The 26488-nt window shown below is 46.3% G+C and overlaps 1 protein-coding gene across 1 annotated transcript in view; it reads right to left on the bottom strand.

Moving 5' to 3' along the window:
* Positions 1-7999: 7999 nt before the first annotated feature.
* Positions 8000-26488, bottom strand: part of TIMM44 (translocase of inner mitochondrial membrane 44) — a 138303-nt gene continuing 119814 nt past the window's right edge. The window contains exon 13 of the mRNA XM_078670910.1: positions 8000-8492. Coding sequence (XP_078527036.1) covers positions 8373-8492 — 120 coding nt within the window. The 3' untranslated portion in view covers positions 8000-8372. The remainder of the gene's footprint in view (positions 8493-26488) is intronic.

Genomic DNA, 26488 nt, shown 5'->3' with positions numbered 1-26488 from the left:
AAATATGTTGTGCCAGTCAACTGCTGTGCAGAATGTAAAATAAAAATTGACAAAGCCAACAGGTGAAACCTATTAGTTTTGCCAATGCTTGTTCTATCTTGCGCCATAGATTTTGATAAGGTAAACTAAAACGTGCAGAAAGGCTAATGACTTAAAAATACCATGAGGGCTGGGTCTATGTTAGTATGATCGGTGGCTTATGACCTCAAGCTTAGAGCCGTCCCCTCAGCTACATTCACAGTGGTATGTCCCGGCAGGGACCTGGCACACTTGCAGAATCCCGGGTCAGATGATTGGGCTTTGCAAAAAATGGGCAAAAAAGGAGGGAAATCTAAGAACAGTGGATGGGGGCAGCAAGACAATGGAGGGTAAGAAGGGGGGGGCAAACAACAACAAAGAGAGGGGAAGCAAGCAAGAACAGCTAGTTGGTACTGAGCAAGTAACAACGGGGGCACGGGAGCAAACAATTGGGGAAGCAAGGATGGAATAACAAACAACGAGGGGGAACAGCAAGACAACGAAGGTCCAGAAAGGTCAGGGCAAACAATGATGGGAAGAGAGAGAATTCTTGGAAGAAAGTAAAAAAAAAAAAAAAGTACCTCCACAAATGGTCGGCAGAAGGCCACCAGAAGCAGTACTCGGTTTAGGCTTCACAGCATGATAATGAAGGTGAGGAGGAGGTGCTCACCAGCAAAGAAACAAGAGTGACGTGGGAGCCAACCAATGAGAAGTACAGGTAAGTAATGGGTGGATTTTAAGCCCCCTTTAAGATTATTATTATTTATTAATATGTCAGTGCAGGCTCCATGTTTTCACTTGGAACTATAAATTGACTGTCGACTATAAATTGACTGTAGGACACCCATGAGTTAGCTTGCAGGATTTTGCGAAAACGCAACATAACTGCATAGCAAATAAAGAGTATCTGTGAACGGTTTTCATTCCACATTCCAGTACACACCAACTACCCTTGTCTATTGAAATAACTTTGTGGTTCAGCTTTCAACAATAGCAACATGGCTGTTCCACTTGTCAACACAAAAAGATTGTGTGACCATATCATTGGTGAAATATTGTGGTTACAAAAGTATTGTGGACAAAAATATCAACTGTAATTGTATTTTTTATTGAAGTTTTCACAAAAACACCCAATCTTAAAATATAAGCATAATATTATATTATGTAGTTATATTTTGCTTTTACGTCATTATGGTTGTAATTGTAAATTTATGTTTAGTTACTTTTAAATATGGCACAGTACACTTTTTTCAGAATGTTGGGTTTATTTGTGAGTAGTGTGTTTTAATTATACATAGTTGTAATTGATTAATTCATTTTGTTTATATTTGTTTGCATGTATAAATGTTTTACATTGTTTATTAAAGTTTTTCAATTCTGGTTGTAGGTTCATGTGTGGATTGGGCAGGTATTTTTTAATGATACAATATTTGTTAATTGATTCGTTTTTCGCTTTTCGATTTTTAATTATTTGTTTACATATTTAATTTCTTTTTATTTAAAGATTTTATTTTAGGCTTACCAGGTTCAATAGGTAAAGGTCCAGTCTTTACATAGAATACATATTATTTATAATATTAATAGATGAATGTATAAATGATGCAGATGTTTTGTCTAAATGTTTAACTTTAATCTACAAAACAAATCATAAAAAATGTATGCCTTTGTTCCTTAAACGTATTTATTTTTTGTGGACTAAGGGTCTGCTGAGGTTTGGGTGAGTTGATTTTAAAATGTATTTTAATTACTGTCCATTGTTCAATATGTATTTGTAATATTTGACATTCCTATTTATTTATTTACTTGTTTTATTTTTTAATTATTTATTTGTGGGATGTGGAGCATATCAGAATAAAGAGTTGGTAGCTTTTAAAAAAAGATTGCTAAATTATAACTAAATAAAGAAATCTCTTACAATAAAAAATATTTTTTATGTGAATTTATATTATTTGGGTGTATGTTATCTGAACACCTTGAAGGTGTGCATATTCCTCAATGTCTGTCAGACTGGAGTTAGTATAGTAAATCTGACCATGCACCATGTATGCATTGCCACAATGTTTGTTTGACTGACATAGATTAGTATATTTTCCCTCCCCTTCACCCCTACAGAAGCCATGAATTTCGTCAGTGTTTGAAGGATCAGAACAGAGTATTTCAAATTATTTTTTTAATGATTTTGGATTAGAGGTTAGTACATATTATTTTACATTGGAAGTTTTTTACTACATTTTAAGCTAATTTAATTTATAATTATGAATTTCTTTTAAATTATTTTAATTATTGTCCTAATTTTTAAAATGATTTACAGTTCTGGTGACTGTTGTAGTATTTCAATTATATTAAGTATGTTAAGTTATAATTGAATGCATGCAAACTGTTTTTATATATTTTATAAAATCAATAAATTGTATGTTTATTTTTTAATATAAACTTGTTTTCAAGAATTGTGTACAATATGTTTATTGTAATTTATAATTTAATTGTAACATTTTTATCTCGTGCTTATTTTTTAATTATGTATTTTTCAAAATGTTTTTATACCTAATTATTGTACGTATATTATTTTTAAGTTACATTTTTCAAATGTAATTTTAAAAAGTCATAATGCTTACTGTACAGCGTAATATTGTTAATTACACATATTAAATGCACATACTTATGATTTTGTAATGTAAAATGTAACATAAAATGACTCCATGCTTTGTCTTGCAAGTTTTTCCCTTTTCAAAGTGGGTGTGGCAACTGCTTTCCTTTTGATGGCAACTGTTCATGATGTTTTATGATAGGAGGACACCTAACAACTTAGGTTGAAACCCTGCAACTATTGTTGATGCATATTGCAGCAGAATCAACCCACGCACATTATTGGCCTTTTTGTTGGATTTGTTTAATAACCTGTCACATTTTGACCAGCATTTGACATGGAATATTGGGCTGCACCTCAGCAGAATCAGTAAACCATTCTGGAATACACGTTTTTAGAGTACAGACCGATTTAAGCCTCATAGTTTAATTTTGTCTGCAGAACGCCTGGTGCATCACATTTGAAATTGCTTCGGGGACCTAATTTTCTGTTGCGTCCTCGCCAGCATATGCATGGTATCCCTCAGTTTTCATCTTCTCCTATGTTATACCGGTGGGGTCATTTTGTTCGTCCTTTAAGACCTTCCTTGTGCTGTTCCAACTTTCTAGGTCCCACCTCATTTAATATTGCATCACTCCTCTTCTAATATACTTCAATCTTTAGGCTTTTCATATTACCCACTATGTTGATGACAGTCATTCCTTTTAATCAAATGGATGGATGGTTACCAACGCAAACCTTCTAAATGTTCGCTTTGCCCAAACAGACGTTTTTGGTTGCTGGAGGCCCATATACCGGCAATCTGCGGAGCACTGACGAATTGCTGCGGTCACTCACCTTGGCTCACTCAGTCGCAATATAGGATCTTTGATATGGTCCTTTCACACCTATTTCTCAAGGCACCACTTTGCATCCACTTGATTTCTCATTTTGAAAACCCATAATAACTCTGCTCTTGCACAAACCATGTCGGCTGACAGGTCTATCATTTCTTCGTTTCAGAATTAAGGCAATTCTTGAAAGTGCCTATCTTCAGTGTTGAAAATGATCCAAAATGCCTTTGAGACAACTGGAATGCCTCTCTCTCTCTTACTAAAGACACTTAAAAACGACTTCAGTGGACTCCAGTTGTCAAACTGGCAATGTTTTGAGGTCTTTGCTCTTGTCACGGAGCCTTGTAGGTTATGGGACTTGTTTAACTTGAACAGTATTTTAAATACTGTACACAAGCACATTGTTTCTGCTCAATAGTGGTTGGTCTATCAGTTCTGCCTAAAACATGTAAATCTCTGCAGGTTGGCCACGCTTTTTTCTTTTTCACTGTCTAGCATTTGAGCAACCTTCCTCTTTCACCCGATTGCAAAACAATCCTTTTTTAACCTCAAGAGCGGCTATAGACCTGAAAATTTCCTGTAGGGATAAACAAAACCAGTTTGAATGGTTCCAGGACAGTCCTCATTGCAAGGACAGCGTGTAAGAGTATTAGTAAAGCTTTAGAAATGTATTATTACTAGTACTACTACTAATAGTTCTAATAATAATAATAATAATAAGTGCAACTCCCTAACAGCTATTAATGATAGTGGTTAATCAATTATCCCTCCCAATAGATAGACCCTCCAAGACGTTTTTTACCTCCAGAGATCCCAGCAATGAACAACGGATAGTCGCTACCAAGGAAAATGTGCACTGAAATGTAAACAAGAATTAAGTTATAAATGAAAATAAAAACGTATTGCACTTCCCAGTAAAGCCTGGAAATTAAAGGCAGGAAGTGCTTAGACCCGAACCCCAAAAAAGCAGTTGAAGACTACAAATCCGATTCCAGTCCATACACATAAGCAAAAGAGGAAAACGCGAGATTCCAGTCCATACACATAAGCAAAAGAGGAAAACGCGAGATTCCAGTCCATACACATAAGCAAAAGAGGAAAACGCGAGATTCCAGTCCATACACATAAGCAAAAGAGGAAGACGTGAGGGCTTGCACCAGATAAGCTAGTGAGGTGCAAGGGCTGGTCATTTAAAGTTACACAATGCTTGGCAATGGCCATGTTCAATCTCTTTCCGGTAACCTGCGTAAAGAAAGGTCTTCCAGCCTGCCACGAAGTGGCAAATGTGCACAAAAATTGAAATTTAAAAGAGTAATAATTCCAAGTTTAATGGGGAAAAAAGTGAAATACTTAACGTAGGTGGGGCAGGTGAGAACCGTCTTATATTAATCCACCCACAAACTCTAACCCCTGCTTTGGAAAACAAATGTAGTGTAACCAAACCTAACCAAATAACTCATACTAACAAATAGTTATTTCTACCATCAGAAAAGCCCTCCCGCCTGGGTTAAGTGGTTACATTTTCTTGTGCTGTGCACTAATCACAACCAAATAGTTTCGGGGCAGAGACTACTAATTGTGAGACTAGGAGTCTCATGGGCCTGAGGGTTAACATTAGGCGGCAGCAGCAGAGTGCACTTTCCAAGACACACAGGAACAGCAGGTCCTCTGAAGGTACAAGTCAAGTATTCAGTGCTTCGTTAAAAGTACCCAATACTTGGGCAGGCTTAGGGGCTGGAGCGGAGTAGATGGTCTTTGCAGCACCTTCAGATGCAGATACTCCACATCAACACGCTCTTCAGAGGGCCAACGTCTGGGCATTCAGTCGGGAATGTCTTGTGATCCTCCATCTCCAACCTGACTGATGATTTTCAGATTCACAGCATAGAAGAAATTTAATTGAAAAGATGTCCAACTTCAAATCTTTTAGTCCTAAAGAAACTTCTTTGGTGCATTGTTTTTTTTTCAAACCAGGTAAACTATTGACATCTCTGTAGGAATTAACAGACCAAAGCAATTGGCTCTTCATACATCAAATATCGAAATCTTTCGTAAAAGCTACAAGAGTAGTCAGTGTTACGGGTGTCCCAGTACAAACACCTCCTACTGTTTGAGCTCACTAAAGACGATTCATCGTAAACTACAAATAGATGAAGGCACTAGAGGGATTATTTACAAAGCAAAGGAGAAAAGCTCATTTACTTTAATCTCAAGATGTTCTCGCAGAGCGAGGAACAAAGAAATGACTGCTCAGCTTTCATCTTCTAAATGAAAATTGATTTCTGCTTAAGTGAAATTGTCTTTCGCAACGAAACATGTATTCCTTTCGAACCATGGATCGAAGTGGGCTAAAGACTATTGCTGAATTAGTTGACCATCAAAGAGAAATAGTGTCAGTCTGACAATGAAGGGAATTAGCCAGTCACCCACAGAAACTGAAGATTGGTAGCAAGCGAAGTATTTCATCCTGAACACTTTTACTTCAAAGAAGACATACAACAGAATTGACTATTCAGCTGGAGGCAATCAATAATAAATGACTCAAGACAAGTGTGGATGCTTAAATTGCCCCTGCATTATTAGAAACTTAATTTATGACCAAATTGCCCTTGCAATATTAGAAACTGTATTTATGACCAATTTAATAAAACTAGAGAAGCATCTGCCCCAAAAGTGGACAACCCTATTCCCAAAGTATTTCAGATGCAACAAATGTGACCTATGCATGTAAAAAAGTGATAAGTAAAGTCTTAAATGAGATCTGTAAACCCAGAAGCATTTAAAGGACTCCTGCAGTGGTGTTTAAGATGTCTGAGAAGCTTGCATACAGTATGGTTACCTTTTCTATTTGTGACTCTTAGCTTAGTGGAAGTGGGCGTTACCTGGGGTGTGTCAGAGTTTTCCACATTAACTGCACTTTTAAACAAGTACATTATAAGCGGTGCAAAAAATCTGGGAAGGGGAATCACAATTATCCATTTTCACAGGGTGGTGTAAGGAAATAAATACATTTTACAGAAACATTTTCCAAACAACGAAAGAGGAAATATACATGACGTTTGTCAAATCTAACTACAATTACAAACTTTACGAATGAGGAATATATCCTTGAGAATTCTGGACAAAAGTAAGGTTTGAAAACTATGTGCACAACAGAAATCAATAAATTAATGTACATATATTGCAAAACTTACAATAAATTTGAATAGACTTGGATCTTTTGTGATTTCCGTGTTTATCGGAGAAACAGCACAAGAGAGTGCAAATAAGTACCCATCCTTGAAATTACAATTTCCTTCGTAACAGTGTTTTTTTTTTCTTCTGCAGCATTGTTTTATCACTACGGCTTACCAACACTACTTGAGACGGATGTTTCGGGTTCTCAATTCAGATTCTCAAGACTATAGGGAAAAAGGCTTGGTAAAGTGTGCCAAGACTTGTTAAATGCAATTGCAGAATCACAATGCAGTTGACCCATTTTCTCTTATTCCCTAGAACGTCAATGCAGACGAAGAAAAAAAAAAGACAAATAAAGCACCAACTTTACCTTAATGGTCACTTTCAGTTTTAATATGTTTTTCGCACAATACGCCAAGGAACGTTTAATATATATCTGGAAAATGAATAACAAAAATCTAAGCTTTGGCAATTTACCAGATTTTTTATGTGAAAATGGACCAAAAGCCGATCCATAAACTCACAATCTGGATGTGGTGGACATGCAATAAGGGGTTGAAATTAGACACCGGTGGGACATTTTTCAGACGCCATGAAGAGTATTGTAGTCACCCTGTATGGCCAACATTACCGTTTTCAGAAATCTCATACTGGATTCAGTTCATGTCCACCTCAAGCATCTGAAACAGCCAGCGCGCTTGCGCACCACAACAAGTGTTTAGTTAGGTCCTATTTCAAAATTAAATGTACGTTCCCTCTCCACCTGAAGGGCTAGTGCCTCAACGCAGGATCTGCTATACAGCAATCGACTGAAGGAGCCACATCCTAGGGTAGCAGATACTTTCAAGGTCATTGGGCCATGTTGGATGCCATGAAGACGAGGCCAAAAATACCAAGTTACCCTGAAACCAAGTATTAATGTAAACATTTCAGCATTACTTGAGGGTGAAGCTTACAGTACTTTGTTACTAGAGGGATTTGTCATAAAAAATTGTCAAAAGGCCAATGGTGAAAATGGCTTCCAATTCTAGCTCCATAAATTACATGGACAGACATACGGACTTGTTGAGATTTACAATCTGAATGCTAGCATTTCCATGGACACAACCCAGGTGTTCCAGTGCTTACAACGGCTACTTGTGTAAAATGAGCTCCGCTGTTACTGGTTGGCCTAATCCAAGAAATCGCTGAAAAAAGGGACATGTAGAACTCACCACAGGAAGCTTGGACAGCCGACTCCCACGTGCAGGAAATACAATCGGTACCAGTGAACGTTGCAGAAATGTGCCCAATTCCAAAAGGATTAAAGCAGATTGTGACATACAATTATACAATGTACAAATGGAAGAAGAATAAAATAAGATTTTTCAGCTACAAAGCTATATTTAGACGAATGGTTTGTAGTTTATTTTAAAAGAGTGAATGGGGTGATCGGACGTGAGCAGCACATAGGTTTAACTCTGCATTACCACAGTCTTTCATCGCATCGATAGTCGTAAGTTCAGGACTGCTACCACAGGTGCAGTGCTGGAGATGGCCCTTGGTTTAGACTACCGGACACTTCACTCGACCCCAGGAGCAATGCATGGAGGCGAACGATGGAACCGCAAGTTGTTCCTCCTTTCTGCACCATACGCGTGACTCGTCTTGCATGGTCCTGTGTAGAGTGTTGCCCTCCACAGACGGTCTTCCCATGCAGCAGAGAAGACATTGTTAAGATCAAGAGGTAAAAAAAAAGTCTTTCCCCGTGGTCACTTTCAGAGAATCTGTTCTGAGCTGGAAGCTGAAATGTCCAATAACCTCCAAGCAGCATAAGGATTGAGTTCATCTTGATCTCTGCACAATGCCCAAACGTACAGCATACGCAGCACCTTATCCTAAAAAAAAATCAAATAAAAAAAATCAATATCTTGTATAAAATTTCCTAAAAGCAGCAGGAAATGACAATTGTCTTCAATTAGCAAGTACAGTTAATTAAAGCCATGCATCGTTATGAGTACTTTAAGTACCACTTCGGCCTCATGGGAGAGAACCCCAACGTACAGAGAAAAGCGCCTGCAGTAAGAACAAATCAAACAGAAAAGAGATGGGGAAACTTATCAGCATGATTACTTACCCTTATCCACACGGACCATATTGCAACCGCTATACAAAATATAATAGAAGAGAGCCATGGGGTTCACAGGTAGAATGTACGTACAGAGAAACATCAGAACCAGGTGGTCAAGCGGACCTTTGCCGTGGAGAGATTTCAGTACCACAACTAAACGGGACAGAAGACCTACTCCATACCTAAAGATCAGATCACTCTGCTAATAAGCCAGAGCTATACGCGACCCAGCAACAACACAATAGCTAACAAACACTCAACCGCTCATCCATCACCAGCACAAATGCCCTTCAATAATCATGAAAGGTACTAACCAATCCGGAATTACTGGGTCTAGTGAGGCTGCAAGCCATGGGTTACAGACCGTGTCTAAGTCGGTTTGGAGAAGAACAAGAAGATCTGCACATGCACTGCGATATACATTGCAGACCGAAGCCAAATACGCGTTTACTGATCACCTCTTTGTATGCTACTTCACCAGAGCATTCAACATTGCAGACTCATAAGTGCAGGAAAATCACTCACTCATTCACATCAAATTTACTCCTTGGGTGGTGACATGTCCGCAGGCATTACATCACAAAGCTCACAGCCCTGTAGTCAAACCAACAAACCTGAGACGAACTCATCGCCAAAGCCTGTAGACAAAGAGTCATAGGTATGCAGCAAATATACAAAAACCCTATTATATCACATTGTATGTTTACAGAAAAATGCCCACAAAGCTTTAATAGACTCAGTCAATTCCTAAACTATCAAAACTGACCACACAAGTGCTGGAAGGAATTGAGTAATTGCTTTAAATCCCTATAAAGTGTCCATCTGTGACCAGGACTACTACAAAATGGGTTTCTCTAGAAAGAACTCTAAATATCTTGGCTTGTATAGATCAGCACTGGAAAAGGGGCAGCCCAGTGAAAGTCGTTTAATCACTAATTATGACACTTTTATCCAGCTATCCAGCAAACAAGCCAGTATATGGTATAAGCAGCTCTTTGGTAAAATGGCCCATTTTTGACAGACAATTTTGGTAACTTCAGTGCAGTTCATCGAACTCCCATGAAAATGAACACGAGAACACATATTATGACCACACTTTCAATTCTAAAGAAATATTTCAGGAAAAAAGAATGAAAAGTATTATGGTATGCTGTGACAGAAAATAAATTACCCTTTTCACTATTAAGATGAAGATGGGACTGCCACCGATAGCCCGTCTGTGGCAGTCCCACCGCCATCGTAATACTGTTTACCGTCCGCCACATTAGGATGGCAATTCCGAAAAGGGGTTGGTGATGAACAGAGTGTCTGAATTAAGCAGACCACTCTTACCCAGTCCAAAGATCAGGGCTTGATCCATCACCGTTATTTAGCTCACTGCCCCATCCCAGCTCAGAACCTGGCTATATGCAAATTAGTCTGTGCCTGGCCCAGTGCATCATGGGAACAGGGCAGACCAAACTACCAAGCCAATTCTTCACCAGAAAGGATACAAGCTACCGGGGACCGGTTTCTGGCATTTCAGCCTCGTCGGCCCGGCTTGCTTGAATCCTGATGGAGCAGTGAGCAAGGGACTCATGTCTGAGTATACCCTGCCACACCTATAGTGGCTAAAAACGATTCAGAAAAGGGGGTGGTGATGAACAGAGTGTCTGAATTAAGCAGACCACTCTTACCCAGTCCAAAGATCAGGGCTTGATCCATCACCGTTATTTAGCTCACTGCCCCATCCCAGCTCAGAACCTGGCTATATGCAAATTAGTCTGTCCCTGGCCCAGTGCATCATGGGAACAGGGCAGACCAAACTACCAAGCCAATTCTTCACCAGAAAGGATACAAGCTACCGGGGACCGGTTTCTGGCATTTCAGCCTCGTCGGCCCGGCTTGCTTGAATCCTGATGGAGCAGTGAGCAAGGGACTCATGTCTGAGTATACCCTGCCACACCTATAGTGGCCAAAAACGATTCAGAAAAGGGGGTGGTGATGAACAGTGTGTCTGAATTAAGCAGACCACTCTTACCCAGTCCAAAGATCAGGGCTTGATCCATCACCGTTATTTAGCTCACTGCCCCATCCCAGCTCAGAACCTGGCTATATGCAAATTAGTCTGTCCCTGGCCCAGTGCATCATGGGAACAGGGCAGACCAAACTACCAAGCCAATTCTTCACCAGAAAGGATACAAGCTACCGGGGACCGGTTTCTGGCATTTCAGCCTCGTCGGCCCGGCTTGCTTGAATCCTGATGGAGCAGTGAGCAAGGGACTCATGTCTGAGTATACCCTGCCACACCTATAGTGGCCAAAAACGATTCAGAAAAGGGGGTGGTGATGAACAGAGTGTCTGAATTAAGCAGACCACTCTTACCCAGTCCAAAGATCAGGGCTTGATCCATCACCGTTATTTAGCTCACTGCCCCATCCCAGCTCAGAACCTGGCTATATGCAAATTAGTCTGTCCCTGGCCCAGTGCATCATGGGAACAGGGCAGACCAAACTACCAAGCCAATTCTTCACCAGAAAGGATACAAGCTACCGGGGACCGGTTTCTGGCATTTCAGCCTCGTCGGCTGAGCTAAAAAACGGTGTTGGATCTAGCCCTGATCTCTTGACTGGGTGAGAGTATTCTGCTTAATTCAGAAACTCTGTCCATCACCACCCCTTGTTGTTAAATATTTTGTCCACCCTAAGCGTGGAAGGGTATACTCAGGTGTGAGTCCCTTGCTCATTGCACCATCAGGATTCAAGCAAGCCGGGCCGACGACGGCTGAAATGCCAGAAACCGGTCCCCGGAAGCTTGTTTCCTTCCCAGTGTAAGAATTGGCTTGGTAGTTTGGTTTGCCCTGTTCCCATCATGCACTGGGACAGGAACAGACTAATTTGCATATAGCCAGGTTCTGAACTGGGATGGTGCAGTGAGCTAAAAAACGGTGTTGGATCTAGCCCTGATCTCTTGACTGGGTGAGAGTATTCTGCTTAATTCAGAAACTCTGTCCATCACCACCCCTTGTTGTTAAACATTAGGATGGCAGGCGGATGTCTGGCGGTCAGAGAGACTGACCGCCACACATCAGACGGGCTCAAGGAACCAGTCGGTGGAAGTTGTATCCCTAAAAGAGTTTTGGTGCTTGCTAAGGCACCGGCGTTGGTATTACAATGTCCCTTTGTGCCAGCCGTTTCATGGTGGTTAACCCGCCATGAAAAGGCCGTCGGAAAAGGACTTTGGGGGCTCGTAGCGGGCCGCCCTTTCCCACTGGCCCTATAACATGGCCCCCCGGGGGGCACCCCCTACATATCCCTGCACCATTTGGCAAGCACCGCATGATGCCAACCACATGGTGCCTGGATATGCAAAAGTTGAATTTTTTGTACTTTAGCGTTTGCTGCAGACCGCAGCACACGCAGCAATACAAAGAATACACTTTGCAACATCCTTGAAGGTGGTCGTATTGTAATTCTTATGGGGGACCGCTGACACCTAGGGCCCCATTAGGATGGCAAGCGGATCGCCCCTGCCGGGCCGGCGGTGGCCACCGCCGGCCCGGCGGGGGTGATCCGCCCGCCATCCTTGCAGCAAAGAACCCCCGCCATATTACTATGGCTGGGGGGTCCGCGGCGGACAAAAAGACCGTCCGCCGCTTTTCCGTCCGGTTGACAAGTCGACAGGGCGGAAAAGGGTTCAATATGGTGGCAGTGTCTGTTAGACACCGCCAGCCATATTACGATGTGAGCGGGAACATGCCTTTCTGTGGTGACAATGCCGCCACGGAAAGGCATGCGGGGGCCTGTTGCGGGTCCTCAGGGACTCTGGGGGAGTTCACATGGGGGTACCTATGGTACCCCCCTGCCTTTCAATGTAGAACGTGGCAGGCACCGCGCGGTGCCTGTCACGTTGTGCATTGAATGTCATAAATGCGCATGCGCCCGCCAGTGTGGCGGGTGCATCGTAATTGTGAGTGCGGGACCCTCGCACCCTCAGCGGGCGGTCCCGTTACCCGGGGGAATGGTGGGTGGACAAAGTCGGCCCGCCATACTAATGACCCCCCAAGTTGGGTGGTGCCATTTACGAAGGGATGCCATCCTAATCAGCCCCCATGTTTTTAGAACTTTTTATAATCCAGAAAAAAGTGAGCTCCTGAGAAGGAAACCTCAGAAGAAAACAATGATTTTTCTTGATACTTGCCATCTATTTAATATTTTTCTCGAAATATGCCGAGACACATATTTTCCAGACAGGTCTTCAAATTCACATTCGACTAAGTCATATCTGATGTGCCTTAAACATATTAAGCCTGAAACTCGATTATATTCGTACAATATACATAAACTGTATGTTGGAAACAAGAATACCAATCTCCAGCTCACCCCATAACAACATCTTCGTAAATATTTTCAATTCAATCTACAACATTAGCTAAAATGTAAAAGTATTTCTCCCACCAAAGTAGGTTTCAACAGACAGAATCATGTCCTTTGTTCTCTTTTTTGAATGACCCCCTTAGTGTTTACTACCAATGGTTTGGCATTAGCTAAAAATGACAAGACAAAATGAACTGATGGAGAGCTCAGTCTGAAAAAAAATCGATGCAGAACCTTGTCCGAAAAATCATAAAAAGGAGTTATTTTCACAGATATTACGTCAATCCAGCAGGCAACTTCGTCCGAGGCCTTTGTATGCACACGAACATCTCTACACCACGAGGATGGCAGCAGAGAGCGGGTTCTCCTGGAGACAGTAACCTAGCAACAACTTTTATCGGTTCAGAAATAACAAGACCTGCATTGGCATCCGAAACGCCTTTCATGTAGACAAGAAAGGTAAATTCTAGCATCCCCCTCCCAATATGGAAAAAAAAAAAACAGTGAGCATGAAAACACTTGTCAAAAACTGAAATTACTAGAGGGCATTGTGCGGAACCAACACTATGCCTAATTGGCAACCTATTTATGCAATGAGTTCCTCTGACCACTAACGAGCATCTGAATTTTTCCCCAGTTCTAAGATGCATCCAAGTCTTTCTGAAAAGAACATTCAAATCTTGTCCCAGAAACCATCCTAAAAGTTGATTGACAGTTTGAGGCTCCCTTGGAAACCAAGTTAACCATATAATGCAATGCAGTCTCTCCTGATTCCTGAAACATCAAAGCCGCATCACTTCGAAAGCCTATCTCCTACACCGGCTCCCTCGCTTACGTGAAAAAGCGCCCGCGACACAAAAAAAACATGTCTCCTCCTTCCAAACTTCAATCCTGAAAAGGGTGAATAGAGAAATCCTGTTTAAAGACGAGATGTATTGAATGGATAGGTTCATTGTTGGGCCCTTGCTCGGGGTGAGAATTGATCGGCCAAGATATTAAGGAACGAAGATATTTAAAGTTAATAAGAAAGAGATAAAAGGTGGGGAATACGACATAGGATCCACGGTACTTTCTAAAGAATGGATGGAATCAGGATTTCTTGCCATCACTATCTCGATGAGCCCAACACAAAGAAATTTAAATAGAATTTCTGTTATTCTCAAATGTTTCCAGGAGTAAACCTCAGAAGTTGAAGCAGTCGCAGGGTCGTAAGAGTATTCAGAAACCCACAGAGAATTCCCTTTACATTAATTCAAAGAGATTGTCCCAAGTATAACTGCACATTGTGTACCATTAGTAATACACAAATAAAATATGGGGGGGGGAGAGCAACTTTTACTCCTACAACACAAAGTTTATTTAGCATAGTTACCTAAAACCGTTGCTACAAAATATCTCATTGCAGATTTAAGACCAAATAAAAGACATCATAACCTAATGATATTTGCAACGCATTAAAACAAGCAATTATTGTAGCAGCATTTGTCCTTATACCTATCTGCTGTGTGGTAATTCAGGCTTTGGCATTTTTTTCTCTACTTGTATTAAAAATTTTACAAAGCAACAGTTAAGCTGCGTGTCCTCGGGTGCAAAACATGCCAACACAGCTTGTCTCCGTGTACAAATGCCTTTCTGGTTAAAAAGTGGTTTTAAAAACCGTCTCCTTTCCTCAGTTAATTCTTTACATGTGCAGAGGAGATGCAGCATATCTTCTTGCATTGTCCCACATAAGCGGCAGTTGGAATCAGATCGGGTTTTCAGCCAATGTGGGAAATGCTTTGTGCATTGCAACAAGCCTAGTCTGTACAACACATTTTGTGGGCGTTCCCTTTCCATTAGCGGGCAGGGGGAAACGTACTCTTTCCCTGGCCTGGAAAGAATAGAACTTTTTCAGGCTATGCCAAGGAAAAGTTTCAGAAAATCCCAAAACTCAGTCGATGTGCGCATACTTTCTGGAGCATCCATCAGACCAACAAACTCGCAGTGGTGCGTATTAAGACTACGGCATTCAGACTTCCGTAACCACCGGGGATCCGCAATCCCTTCGTGTTATAGCGGCGGTCTGGGACAGCAATACACTGGGCGGTGCCGCATTTATGACTTTTCTGACCTCTACACTTTTCATGGCGGTGATACTGCCGTGAAAAGTGTGGCGGGCAGGAAAGTAAGGGTGCCCTACGGGATCCCCTAGTGCCCCTGTGCATTTAGGGGTGTACATGTCCCCCCTGTGTGCATGCACCCCAGTTCCTCCATGGCATGGACTGCACAGTCAATGCCGTGCAGGAAATACTTTGCGCTTCCTCGGTGCTGCAGTTCAAAGGCTCACTTAGGAGTCTTAGAACGGCACCACCGTGGGACCACCAAAGCACCAGACCATAAGGAAACTCGTAAGCAGCCGGGCGGCAGTTGACTTGGGTGGTGTGGAAGCGGGGTGCTGGCGTAACAGCCCACTCCCACACTGCCAAAGTCTTAATCAGGCCCGAAGTCTGTAGTGGATGCAGATCTACTCACACATAATACTACACAATACAGCTCTATTTTGTATGTGATTAAATATATTTATGGGAGCAATTTAAATGTTTTGTTAATACAAAACGTTTAATTGTATATATAAACTGAGCCTCTGTAAATACTTGTTGCAGTATCTGTGAATTGCACATGTTAACTTCTGTTATTTACAGCACTTAGGAATCACAGAAATTGGATTGTAGCACTATGAAAAATGCAGTTATTATTTGTTCAAGCAAGAAAAACTTGGCTGTGCATACGATTTGGTGCATTGAGCCATATGTTTCTCTCCTTAGTCCGGTTAATGTATTTCAACAGATACAAAAAAGCACAGTGATTCCTCTTTCTTTATTAATGTGCAAAAAAAATATACTTTCATCAATATATAGAAGCCCACCGTTCGGCTTAAATTGCCCCCTCAAACTACTGGCAACATTTAAAAAAAAAGATAAAACAGAGATTACTACATTCTTTGACCTGGATACCATTACCGGTCAAAGTGAAGAGGCCTTCAAAGTAGTTGAAGTTTGTCTCCAGATAAAGCGCTTGGATTCAGAGTTTGAGCTTTCCACAGTTGATAAAATCCAGAAGAAAAGTCTTTATCCGCGTTAAGGTTTACAGAAACACCTAGAATGTGGAACTGGTTGTATTTACAGCATCATTAAAATGGAAATTACAGGAACGAACAAGAGCAAACGAGAGTACAGGCGCAAGATCCCGCCAGAGTGCTCTATGTACAGTAAAATGCCAGACAAACGAGGGCATTCTGGGTGAGGTACCCTTCATTGGGTCACTCTATATGGATTTTAAACTCCGCTGCTCTTCCTCTGGCCCACAAGCCACAAAGCCGGTCCAATTGGTGCCAGCTTTGGTGTCCTGCCCATATTCCTGAGCATGCAACACTCACTAATAGGATCACTCTGAGGGATTAGATGGGTAAGTCAAAGGGTTAGATGTCCGCCTGGCCTACAAACAAAGCAACATTCAAAGAATAAAGTGTGTCACTGATGCACCTTCCAACTACCACAACCACAAGTAAAGCAGAAGGACAGTTGGACCAATCTCGTTCCTCTTCCCTACATATCCTTCTATATCTGGGGTCTTCAAACGGGGGGTGGGGAGTCTCAAGTGATCCCAGGATGGGCTGGGTCACCAGGCTCTGGTCAAAAGAAGCATTATGATGATAACAGTGCTGTGTTTTCAGCAGAATAAAATGTAATGGTCCATCACTAACATCTTTTGTCATTTATATCCTGGCTGGGAGAAGGTGTCGAAAAGGAGGGGACCCCAAATATTCTTCAAACCCCCCACCTCCATTTCCAATAATCACACTGTGGATACTTTTACACGTTAGTAAGGCCTGACTGTCCAGAATAGTATGTTCGGCAATCTAATTTATCCCCACCGCTACTTATTCCCCTCTCACTCTTTCCACTCCCGTCTTATTTTCGTCATTTACTCTTCCAGGCTCTTTTCCCCTTCCACCTTCGATAGAAAATGCTGCCTCATGAAGGATTAGAGACGTTGTCTTGCAGTCTTGCCAATTCTTCCGTCCTACTTAGCCCAGTCCTCATTAACATTCTATTCCCTGTTTTATTGCATCTTAATGCCTTTGATTTGCTGCCCTCAGCCGGGGGCAGGCAGCAGCACAGACCGCGTCTGATGGGACAGGATGCAAAGCAGTGACCACTGTCCCCGTGAATCACAATGCTTAACTTCTCAACCACTGCCCTGAAGTTAATGTTTAATAAACGCGACTACTCTTATAATGGAAAGGTGCTCGAACGCGCCAGCCCCAGGACTGCTCACGATGTCGCCAATAGATACATCCAAAAGTCTTACTCACCGAGGAGGCTGCCTGGGGAAGGGGGGGGCGATTTATTACCTGCTCACTAAACCGTCCTCCATTTAAATAACATTTACCAAGCAGTTCAACGCCACCAAGCTTCAATGCGCATGCCAAGGCACGTTTCCAATTGACCCATATGGCTTCATGTTAACCACGCGTTAACATGTTTTGAGCCCCACAGACTGCCTGTTGATAGCATAAAGCAACACCCTCAACCCTCAACTGTCCAAAGTAAGAGAATACAAATGCCTTGGTTTTATAAACCATTCATCACATCAAATCCATCCTAAGAGACTACAGCTGGCTACCCTTGGAAGCTCGAAATTGACTTCAAAGTGGCATTATTGATGCACTAAGCCTTACATTATGGCCTCTCAGCTGCTTAAATGATGTCCTACAGAGAGCTCAAAGAAAAACTAGAAGTCAATCCCATCTAATTCAGGAATTTATGCGAAGGAAAAGATTCAAGTCAATGAAACAGTGATTTTCCAAGCCAAGCACCAAAGCCCTACAAACATCTTCCAGAGATTCAACCACTACTCGCTATCCTTACGGTGAGACCTGTTCAGAATGGGCCTTAATGCAATCCTGCTGAAGGCTCAACGCACACTCAAGAATGTATCTTTACGTTTGACCTGCATGTCCCTTACTCATCTCCTCACCCACGCCAAGCCTTCTTACTTTGTATTGTTTAAAGTTTCATGTGAAAAGCTCCATGAAACCTCATGGTCACAGGTTCAAAACCCGGTAGATCCACTAAGCCTTTCATCCTTTTGAGGTCGATAAAATGAGTGCCATTGAGTTGGGTAACAATAAACATCTGTTATTCAGCACCAAGATACCCATGGTTGAACGTGCGCTTTACAAGTGCACGTTATATTATGAATACAAAAATTACATCTAATAAATGTATTTCTTGTAAACATTTTGATTACAACATGGTGTTCAAATGAAGAAAGCTGTTTATAAGATTCCTTGTCACATTATTATTAATGTTGGGTAAATGGGCACACAGGTCATGTCCCTATAATGCAGTGTACATAGAAATGACGGCATAATGGACTTGGCCTGTGGTCTGACGCGGCTGCTTGAAGATCAGGGTCTAATTTCCTTTTGGTATATTGAAGGCCGCCCTGATCGCAGCTACCGATGACATCCGAGCCCTGCTCGACAACGGAGAAACAGCGGCCCTCATCCTCCTGGACCTCTCCGCGGCCTTCGACACTGTCTGCCACCGTACCCTAGTACAGCGCCTCAGCAACGTCGGCATCCAGGAGAAGGTACGGGACTGGATCATCTCCTTCCTCGCCGGAAGGACACAGAGAGTCCGCCTCCCCCCGTTCAGATCGGAGGCCACCGAAGTCATCTGCGGCGTTCCCCAAGGCTCCTCGCTCAGCCCAACACTCTTCAACGTCTACATGAGCCCCCTCGCAGCCATCGCACGCCAGCACAACCTCAACATCATCTCCTACGCCGACGACACCCAGCTGATCCTCTCCCTCACCAACGACCCCGCCACCGCCAGAGCCAACCTGCACGAAGGGATGACAGACGTAGCCAAATGGATGTCGAACAGCCGCCTGAAACTGAACTCGGACAAGACGGAAGTCCTCATCCTGGGATCCTCACCCTCCGCCTGGGACGACTCCTGGTGGCCCCCCGCCCTGGGGAGCGCACCCAAACCAACAGACCACGCACGCAACCTGGGCTTCATCCTGGACTCCTCCCTCTCCATGACCAGAAAAGTCAACGCCGTCTCCTCGTCGTGCTTCAACATCCTGCGCATGCTACGTAAGATCTTCCGGTGGATCCCCACCGAGACCAGGAAGACGGTCACCCAGGCCCTCGTCACCAGCCGACTGGACTACGGCAACTCCCTCTACGCCGGAACCACCGCCAAACTCCAGAAGAGACTCCAGCGGATCCAGAACACCTCAGCACGACTCATCCTGGACATCCCCCGCCGCAGCCACATATCCGGACACCTGAGAGATCTGCACTGGCTCCCGGTCAACAAAAGAATCACCTTCCGGCTCCTCACCCACGCATCCGAAGAGCCACCACAGGAGGAAGGTCCTTCTCCTACCTGGCCGCCAAGACTTGGTATTCCCTCCCGGCCCACCTCCGCCTGACCCAAGACCACCTCGCCTTCAGGAAGCAGCTCAAGACCTGGCTGTTCGAGCGGTAGCGGACCCCCGTACCCCCCAGCGCCTTGAGACCCTCCGGGTGAGTAGTGCGCTATATAAATGCTTTGATTGATTGATTGATTGATTGAAGGCGATTATATATTTAGTCGATATGTTTTAGTTAACTTTGTGATGTTTCAAATAAAACCTCTTATTTCACCGGAAATGATGGAGCACCTTCATAAAGGGACCCCCAATTTCCTCGTAGGAAATTTTGCAGCTTTCAGCAGGTGAAATGTCTATTGAAAGTGAGGAAGGAAACACCAGGAGTGCAGTTTTACTTAAGGAGACGTAAAGCTGATTAGTGCAACAACTTCAGTCTCTGGTCGAATAATAATAATACTACGACTTATAAAGTGCATGACTACTTCGGAAGAAGTGTCTCTGCGCGAAAGTCCAGCTCCTGGAGGCCCAGAGCACGAGTGGTAGGACATTGAATCACCGAATCTCCACCCCGCACCTGCCTCCCAGCTGATCCTCCCTCCCACTAATACAGTTAGGCCCACTCCCCCCGCTGTAGCGCTGTGACCGTCCTGTTCCTAACAGAAGCGGTCGCTCCTCACGCTGCTCCCCGCTCTGCCTGCCACCTGGACTGATGTCTGATACCCCGCCTCGCTCCCACATTCACCTCTGCCTGATCGAATATCGCAAGTACACTGTAGCGCTAGACTGCTAGTTTGCTAGTTTGCTAATTAGTTTGATCATTTAAAATCGTAGCGCTTTGATTGCCGAAGTATGCTGCCGCTCCTGCCTGCCTTTGCCGCCTCCTGCCTGCAGATTCCTTCGCTCGCTGCCCGCTGCTCCTGGGAATTTCCCGCTGCTCCTGGGAATTTCCCGCTGCTCCTGGGAATTTCCCGCTGCCCGCTGCTTCTTGGAATTTCCCGCCGCTGCCTCCCTGCGGCCCCGCCCCCCTGTGATTCCATTCGCCGCCCCGCTCCCGCCACCCAGCTGCTCCTCCCTCCCGGCTCCTTACTTATGACGCCCACAGAGCGACCGCGCAGCGGACGCGCGCAGCGGGAGCACCGATTGAGCGCCGAAGGTGCGCCAAAGGTAAGCCCGTCTGCGCCCGTCCGCGCTTGGCCCGCGCCCAGCGCCAGGACTCCTGGCCCTCCCCGCCGAGGCAAGACGACCCGACTGACCTACGACGCCGCCACTCTCAACGCACTCAATGCCGGCCGGACCCACGCCTGCTGCCGAGCCACCCCGAGACGCACCCACGGACCCTTCACCTGCTGCACCTGCAAGTTCACCTGCCTCCGAACCTGCCCCGCACCCGCCAAGACAAACACCAGCAGCAACCACCTCAAGTGCATCCTGATCAACACCCGCTCCGTCCACAGACACGCCGTGGAACTCTGGAGCCTCCTCGACGCTACATCACCGGACGTCGCCCCTCGACGCTACATCACCGGACGTCGCCTTCCTCACGGAAACCTGGATGAACTCCTCCTCTGCACCCGACATCGCCATCCCGGACGGGTACAAGATCATCAGGAGGGACCGCATCAACCAGACCGGAGGTGGCATCGCCATCGTCCACAGGAACACCATCCGCATCACGACCGACGCCAACGACTCCTTCGCCGCAGCCGAACATCTCCACTTCCAGATTCACACCGACCCTAAGACGACCCTCAGAGGCACCCTCGTCTACAGACCCCCGGGACCACGCACACAATTCAGCGAAGACATCACAGACTTCATCAGCCCGCACGCCCTCCCCTCCACCGACTACATCCTCCTCGGGGACCTCAACTTCCACCTGGAGAACAACAAGGACCACAACACCACCGCCCTGCTGGAAAACCTCGCCAACCTCGGACTCAAGCAACTGGTCAACACCCCCACCCACTACGCCCGCCACACGCTTGATCCCGTCTTCTCTTCCAGCAAGTACATCACCTTCAGCCACGCCACCGGACTCCACTGGACCGACCACAGCTGCGTCCACTTCAGCTTCAAAAGATCCACGAACCACCACCACCCGCATCAGGTACCTCACAGGAATTGGAGCAAGATCACCGCAGACCAGCTCACCACCTCCCTCAGCCAGAGCCCACCCGCCAACACAACGGACCCCAACGAAGCAGCCCGCAACTTCACACAGTGGCTGACCGCCTGCGCCGACGACCTCGCACCACTAAAGAACCCTCCCAGCAGACCCAGAAGCAAGAAGGCATCCTGGTTCACCGACGACCTCAAGGACTCCAAGAAGACCTGCCGCACCCTCGAGAAAGCCTGGCTCCTCGACCGGACCACCGACAACATGACCGCCCTCAAACACGCTACCCGCAAGCACCACCAGCTCATCCGCACCACCAAGAAGAAATCCCTGAAGTAACGACTGGACAACAACGCCCACGACAGCAAAGAGCTCTTCACTATCGTCAAGGAGTTCTCCAACCCCAGCACCGGCACCAATGACATCACTCCGTCACAAGACCTCTGCGACTCCCTCGCCTCGTTCTTCCACCGCAATATCGCCGACATCCACAACAGCTTCGGCGCCCCACCCACGCACCCAACCGTCGAACCAATGCCCCCCACCGCCACCCTTCGCACCTGGACCACGGTGACCACCGAAGACACAGCCCGCACGATGAACACCATCCACTCCGGATCACCGACCGACCCCTGCCCACACCACGTCTTCAACAAGGCCGACTCCACCATCGCACCCCAACTCCGGAACATCATCAACGCCTCCTTCAACACCGCCACCTTCCCGGAGAGCTGGAAGCACGCCGAGATCAGCGCCCTCCTGAAGAAACCTACAGCGGACCCCACCGATCTCAAAAACTTCCGCCCCATCTCGCTCCTCCCTTTTCCTGCTAAAGTCATCGAGAAGATCGTCAACAGACAGCTGACCGCCTTCCTCGAGACGAACGGATCCCTCGACCCCTCGCAGTCCGGCTTCAGAGCCAACCACAGCACCGAGACCGCCCTCATCGCAGCCACCGACGACATCCGGACCCTGCTCGACAAGGGGGAAACAGTGGCCCTCATCCTCCTGGAACTCTCCCCTGCGTTCGACACGGTCTGCCACCGCACCCTAGTCCAGCGCCTCAGCAACATCGGTATCCAAGAGAAGGCACTGGAGTGGATCATCTCGTTCCTCGCCGGAAGAACACAGAGTCCGCCTCCCCCCGTTTCGCTCCGAGGCCACCGAAGTCATCTGCGGCGTCCCGCAAGGATCTTCACTCAGCCCCACCCTCTTCAACATCTACATGAAACCTCTCGCAGCCATCGCATGCCAGCACAACCTCAACATCATCTCTTACGCCGACGACACCCAGCTGATCCTCTCCCTCATCAGAGACCCCGACACCGCCAGAACCCGCCTACACGAAGGGATGAAAGACGTCGCCGAGTGGATGAAGGACAGCCGCCTGAAACTGAACTCGGACAAGACGGAAGTCCTCATCCTGGGATCTTCGCCCTCCGCCTGGGACGACTCCTGGTGGCCCCCAGCCCTGGGCACCGCACCCAAGCCAACCGACCACGCACGCAACCTGGGCTTCATCCTGGACCCCTCCCTCTCGATGACCAGACAAGTCAACGCCGTCTCCTCATCGTGCTTCAACACCCTGCGTATGCTTCGCAAGATCTTCCGCTGGATCCCGACCGAGACCAGGAAGACTGTCACCCAGGCACTCGTCACCAGCCGACTGGACTACGGAAACGCCCTTTACGCCGGAACCACAGCCAAGCTACTGAAAAGACTCCTGAGGAACCTGCACTGGCTCCCCGTCGACAAGAGGATCACGTTCCGGCTCCTCACCCACGCACACAAGTCTCTCCACGACCTGGGCCCCAAGTACCTCAACGACCGCCTGACCTTCTACACGCCCACCCGCCAGCTAAGGTCCACCAGCCTCGCCCTCGCAGCCGTACCACGCATCCGAAGAGCCACCGCCGGAGGAAGATCCTTCTCTTACCTGGCTGCCAAGACTTGGAACTCCCTCCCCATCCACCTTCGGCTGACCCAGGACCATCTCGCCTTCAGGAAACAACTCAAGACCTGGCTGTTCGAGCAGTAGCATACCCCTCCCCCCAAGCGCCTTGAGACCCTCCCGGGTGAGTAGTGCGCTATACAAATGGCATGATTGATTGATTGATTGATTTTTATTTTAAATATTGCTGCGCTGCCTGTAATATTGATTTCTGCCTGATTGTGCCGGTGCCACTGCCATTTGCTTCACGCTCACGCTGTTTGTGCCCCAATACTGTAGCGCTTTTGGCTCGCTGCCATTTTGTTGTTGTTGTGGTGACCCACTCACCGGATCTCCACCCCGCACCCGCCTCCCAGCTGATCCTCCCTCGCCCCTCCCTTTCCACTATCCACATATGACAGATGCCTACGCGCGCAGCGGTCGCGCCCCATGCGCGCCGAAAGTGCGCCAAAGGTAAGCCCGTCCGCGCCTGGACCGCGCCCAGCGCCAGTCCCTCTGGTCCTCGCAAAACCCTCTCCTCCCGCATTATATACGACGCCGCTACGCTCTCAGCACTTAACCCCGGCCCACTCCTAAACTGCTACCGAGCCGCTCCAGGACACACCCATGGACCCTTCACCTGCCACTCCTGCAAGTTCGACTGCATCAAGACCCACACCAAATCCACAAATTCCAAACAAATCTCGGACACTAACCACCTAAAGTGCTTACTGCTAAACACCCGCTCAGTCCACAGACACTCCATCGAACTCTGGAACCTACTCGACACCACATCGCCGGACGTCACCTTCCTTACAGAAACCTGGAAGAACGCCTCATCAGCCCCCGACATCGCCATTGCCATCCCGGACGGATACAAGATCATCCGTAAGGACCGCATCGACCAAACAGGAGGAGGCATCGCCATCGTCCATAAGAACAACATCCGCATCACGACCAGTTCCGACAATAACCTCGCTACCGCCGAACACCTTCACTTCCAGATTCAAACCAACCCCAAAACCACACTCAGAGGCACCCTCATCTACAGACCCCCAGGACCCAGCTCACAATTCAGAGAAGACATCACTGACTTCATCAGCCCACATGCCATCCCATTCGTGAACTACATTCTACTGGGAGACCTCAACTTCCACCTGGACAATAAAAACGACAACAATACCACCACCCTCTTGGACAACATGGCCAATCTCGGACTCAAACAACTCGTTGACACCCCCACCCACGCTGCCGGACACACGCTCGACCCTATCTTCACCTCCAGCAAGCACATCACCTTCGACCACACTACAGCTCTCCATTGGACGGACCACAGCTGCGTTCACTTCCACTACAGAAAACCCTCAACCCATAACGCCCCACAACCTATCCCCCGAAGAAATTGGAACAAAATCACCACTAACCAACTCTTCTCTTCAACAAAACCCCCCTGCCTATTCATCGGACCCAAACCAAGCAGCCACCAACCTCACACAATGGATCACCCACAGCGCAAACGAACTAGCACCCTTGAAAAACCATCTAATCAAGCAAGGTAACAAAAAAGCCCCCTGGTTCAACGATGACCTTAAGAAATCCAAGAAGTTCTGTCGGACTCTCGAGAAAACCTGGAGAAAAAACCCTACCACTGACAACCTGGCCTCCTTCAAGAACGCCATCCGCAAACACCACCAACTCATCCGATCCACCAAGAAATCAACATTTAAGGATCGACTTAACAACAATGCCCAAAACAGCAAGGAATTATTCAACATCGTCAAAGAATTCACTAACCCCTCCGCAGGCACTAACGACATCACCCCCTCCCAAGACCTCTGCGGCTCTCTATCATCTTTCTTCCACAACAAAATCGCCGAAATACATAGCTTTCAAAACCATTCCGATGACCAGCATTCTCCACCCACCTCCGAACCTAAACCCCCCTCTAACAACCTTTATGCATGGAACCCAATCACCACTGAAGACACCACCCGCCTGATGAATTCCATCCACTCAGGATCACCAACCGACCCTTGTCCCCACCACATCTTCAACAAAGCAAACTCCATCATTGCACCCCAGCTTCGAGACGTCATCAACTGCTCCCTCAACTCCGCCACCTTCCCGGAAAACTGGAAACATGCCGAACTCAGCGCCCCTCTGAAGAAACCCACAGCTGACCCAACCGAACTTAAGAACTACCGCCCCATCTCGCTCCTCCCATTCCCCGCCAAAGTCATCGAGAAAGCCATCAACAGTCAGCTTGCCGCCTTTCTCGAATCCAACAAATCCCTCAGCCAAACACAGCACCGAAACCTCCCTCATCGCAGCAACAGATGACATCCGAACACTACTGGACAACGGAGAAACAGTTGCTCTCATCTTACTTGACTTCTCAGCAGCCTTCGACACAGTCTGCCACAGCACCCTCATACAACGCCTCAGCAACATCGGAGTACAAGGAAAGGCATTGGACTGGATCATATCGTTCCTCAACGGAAGAACACAGAGAGTCCGCCTCCCCCCTTTCAAATCAGAGGCCACCGAAGTCATCTGTGGCGTTCCACAAGGATCATCACTCAGTCCCACCCTCTTCAACGTATACATGAGTCCCCTCGCACCCATCGCGCGCCAACACAGACTCATCTTGGACATCCCTCGGCAAGCCCACATTTCCGACCACCTGAAAGACCTCCATTGGCTCCCTGTCAACAAGAGAATTACGTTCCGTCTCCTCACCCACGCACACAAAGCCCTCTACGACCTTGGACCCGAATGCCTCAACACGCGTCTATCCTTCTACACCCCCTCCCGCCAACTACGATCGTCCAATCAAGCCCTCGCCGCAATTCCGCGAATCCACAGATCCACTATGGGGGGAGATCCTTCTCCTACTTAGCGGCTAAGACCTGGAACTCTCTCCCCTCCCACCT

This window comes from Lissotriton helveticus, chromosome 12, assembly GCF_964261635.1.
Source record: "Lissotriton helveticus chromosome 12, aLisHel1.1, whole genome shotgun sequence".
Classification (NCBI taxonomy): domain Eukaryota; kingdom Metazoa; phylum Chordata; class Amphibia; order Caudata; family Salamandridae; genus Lissotriton; species Lissotriton helveticus.
This window is presented reverse-complemented; position numbering and strand designations above follow the sequence as displayed.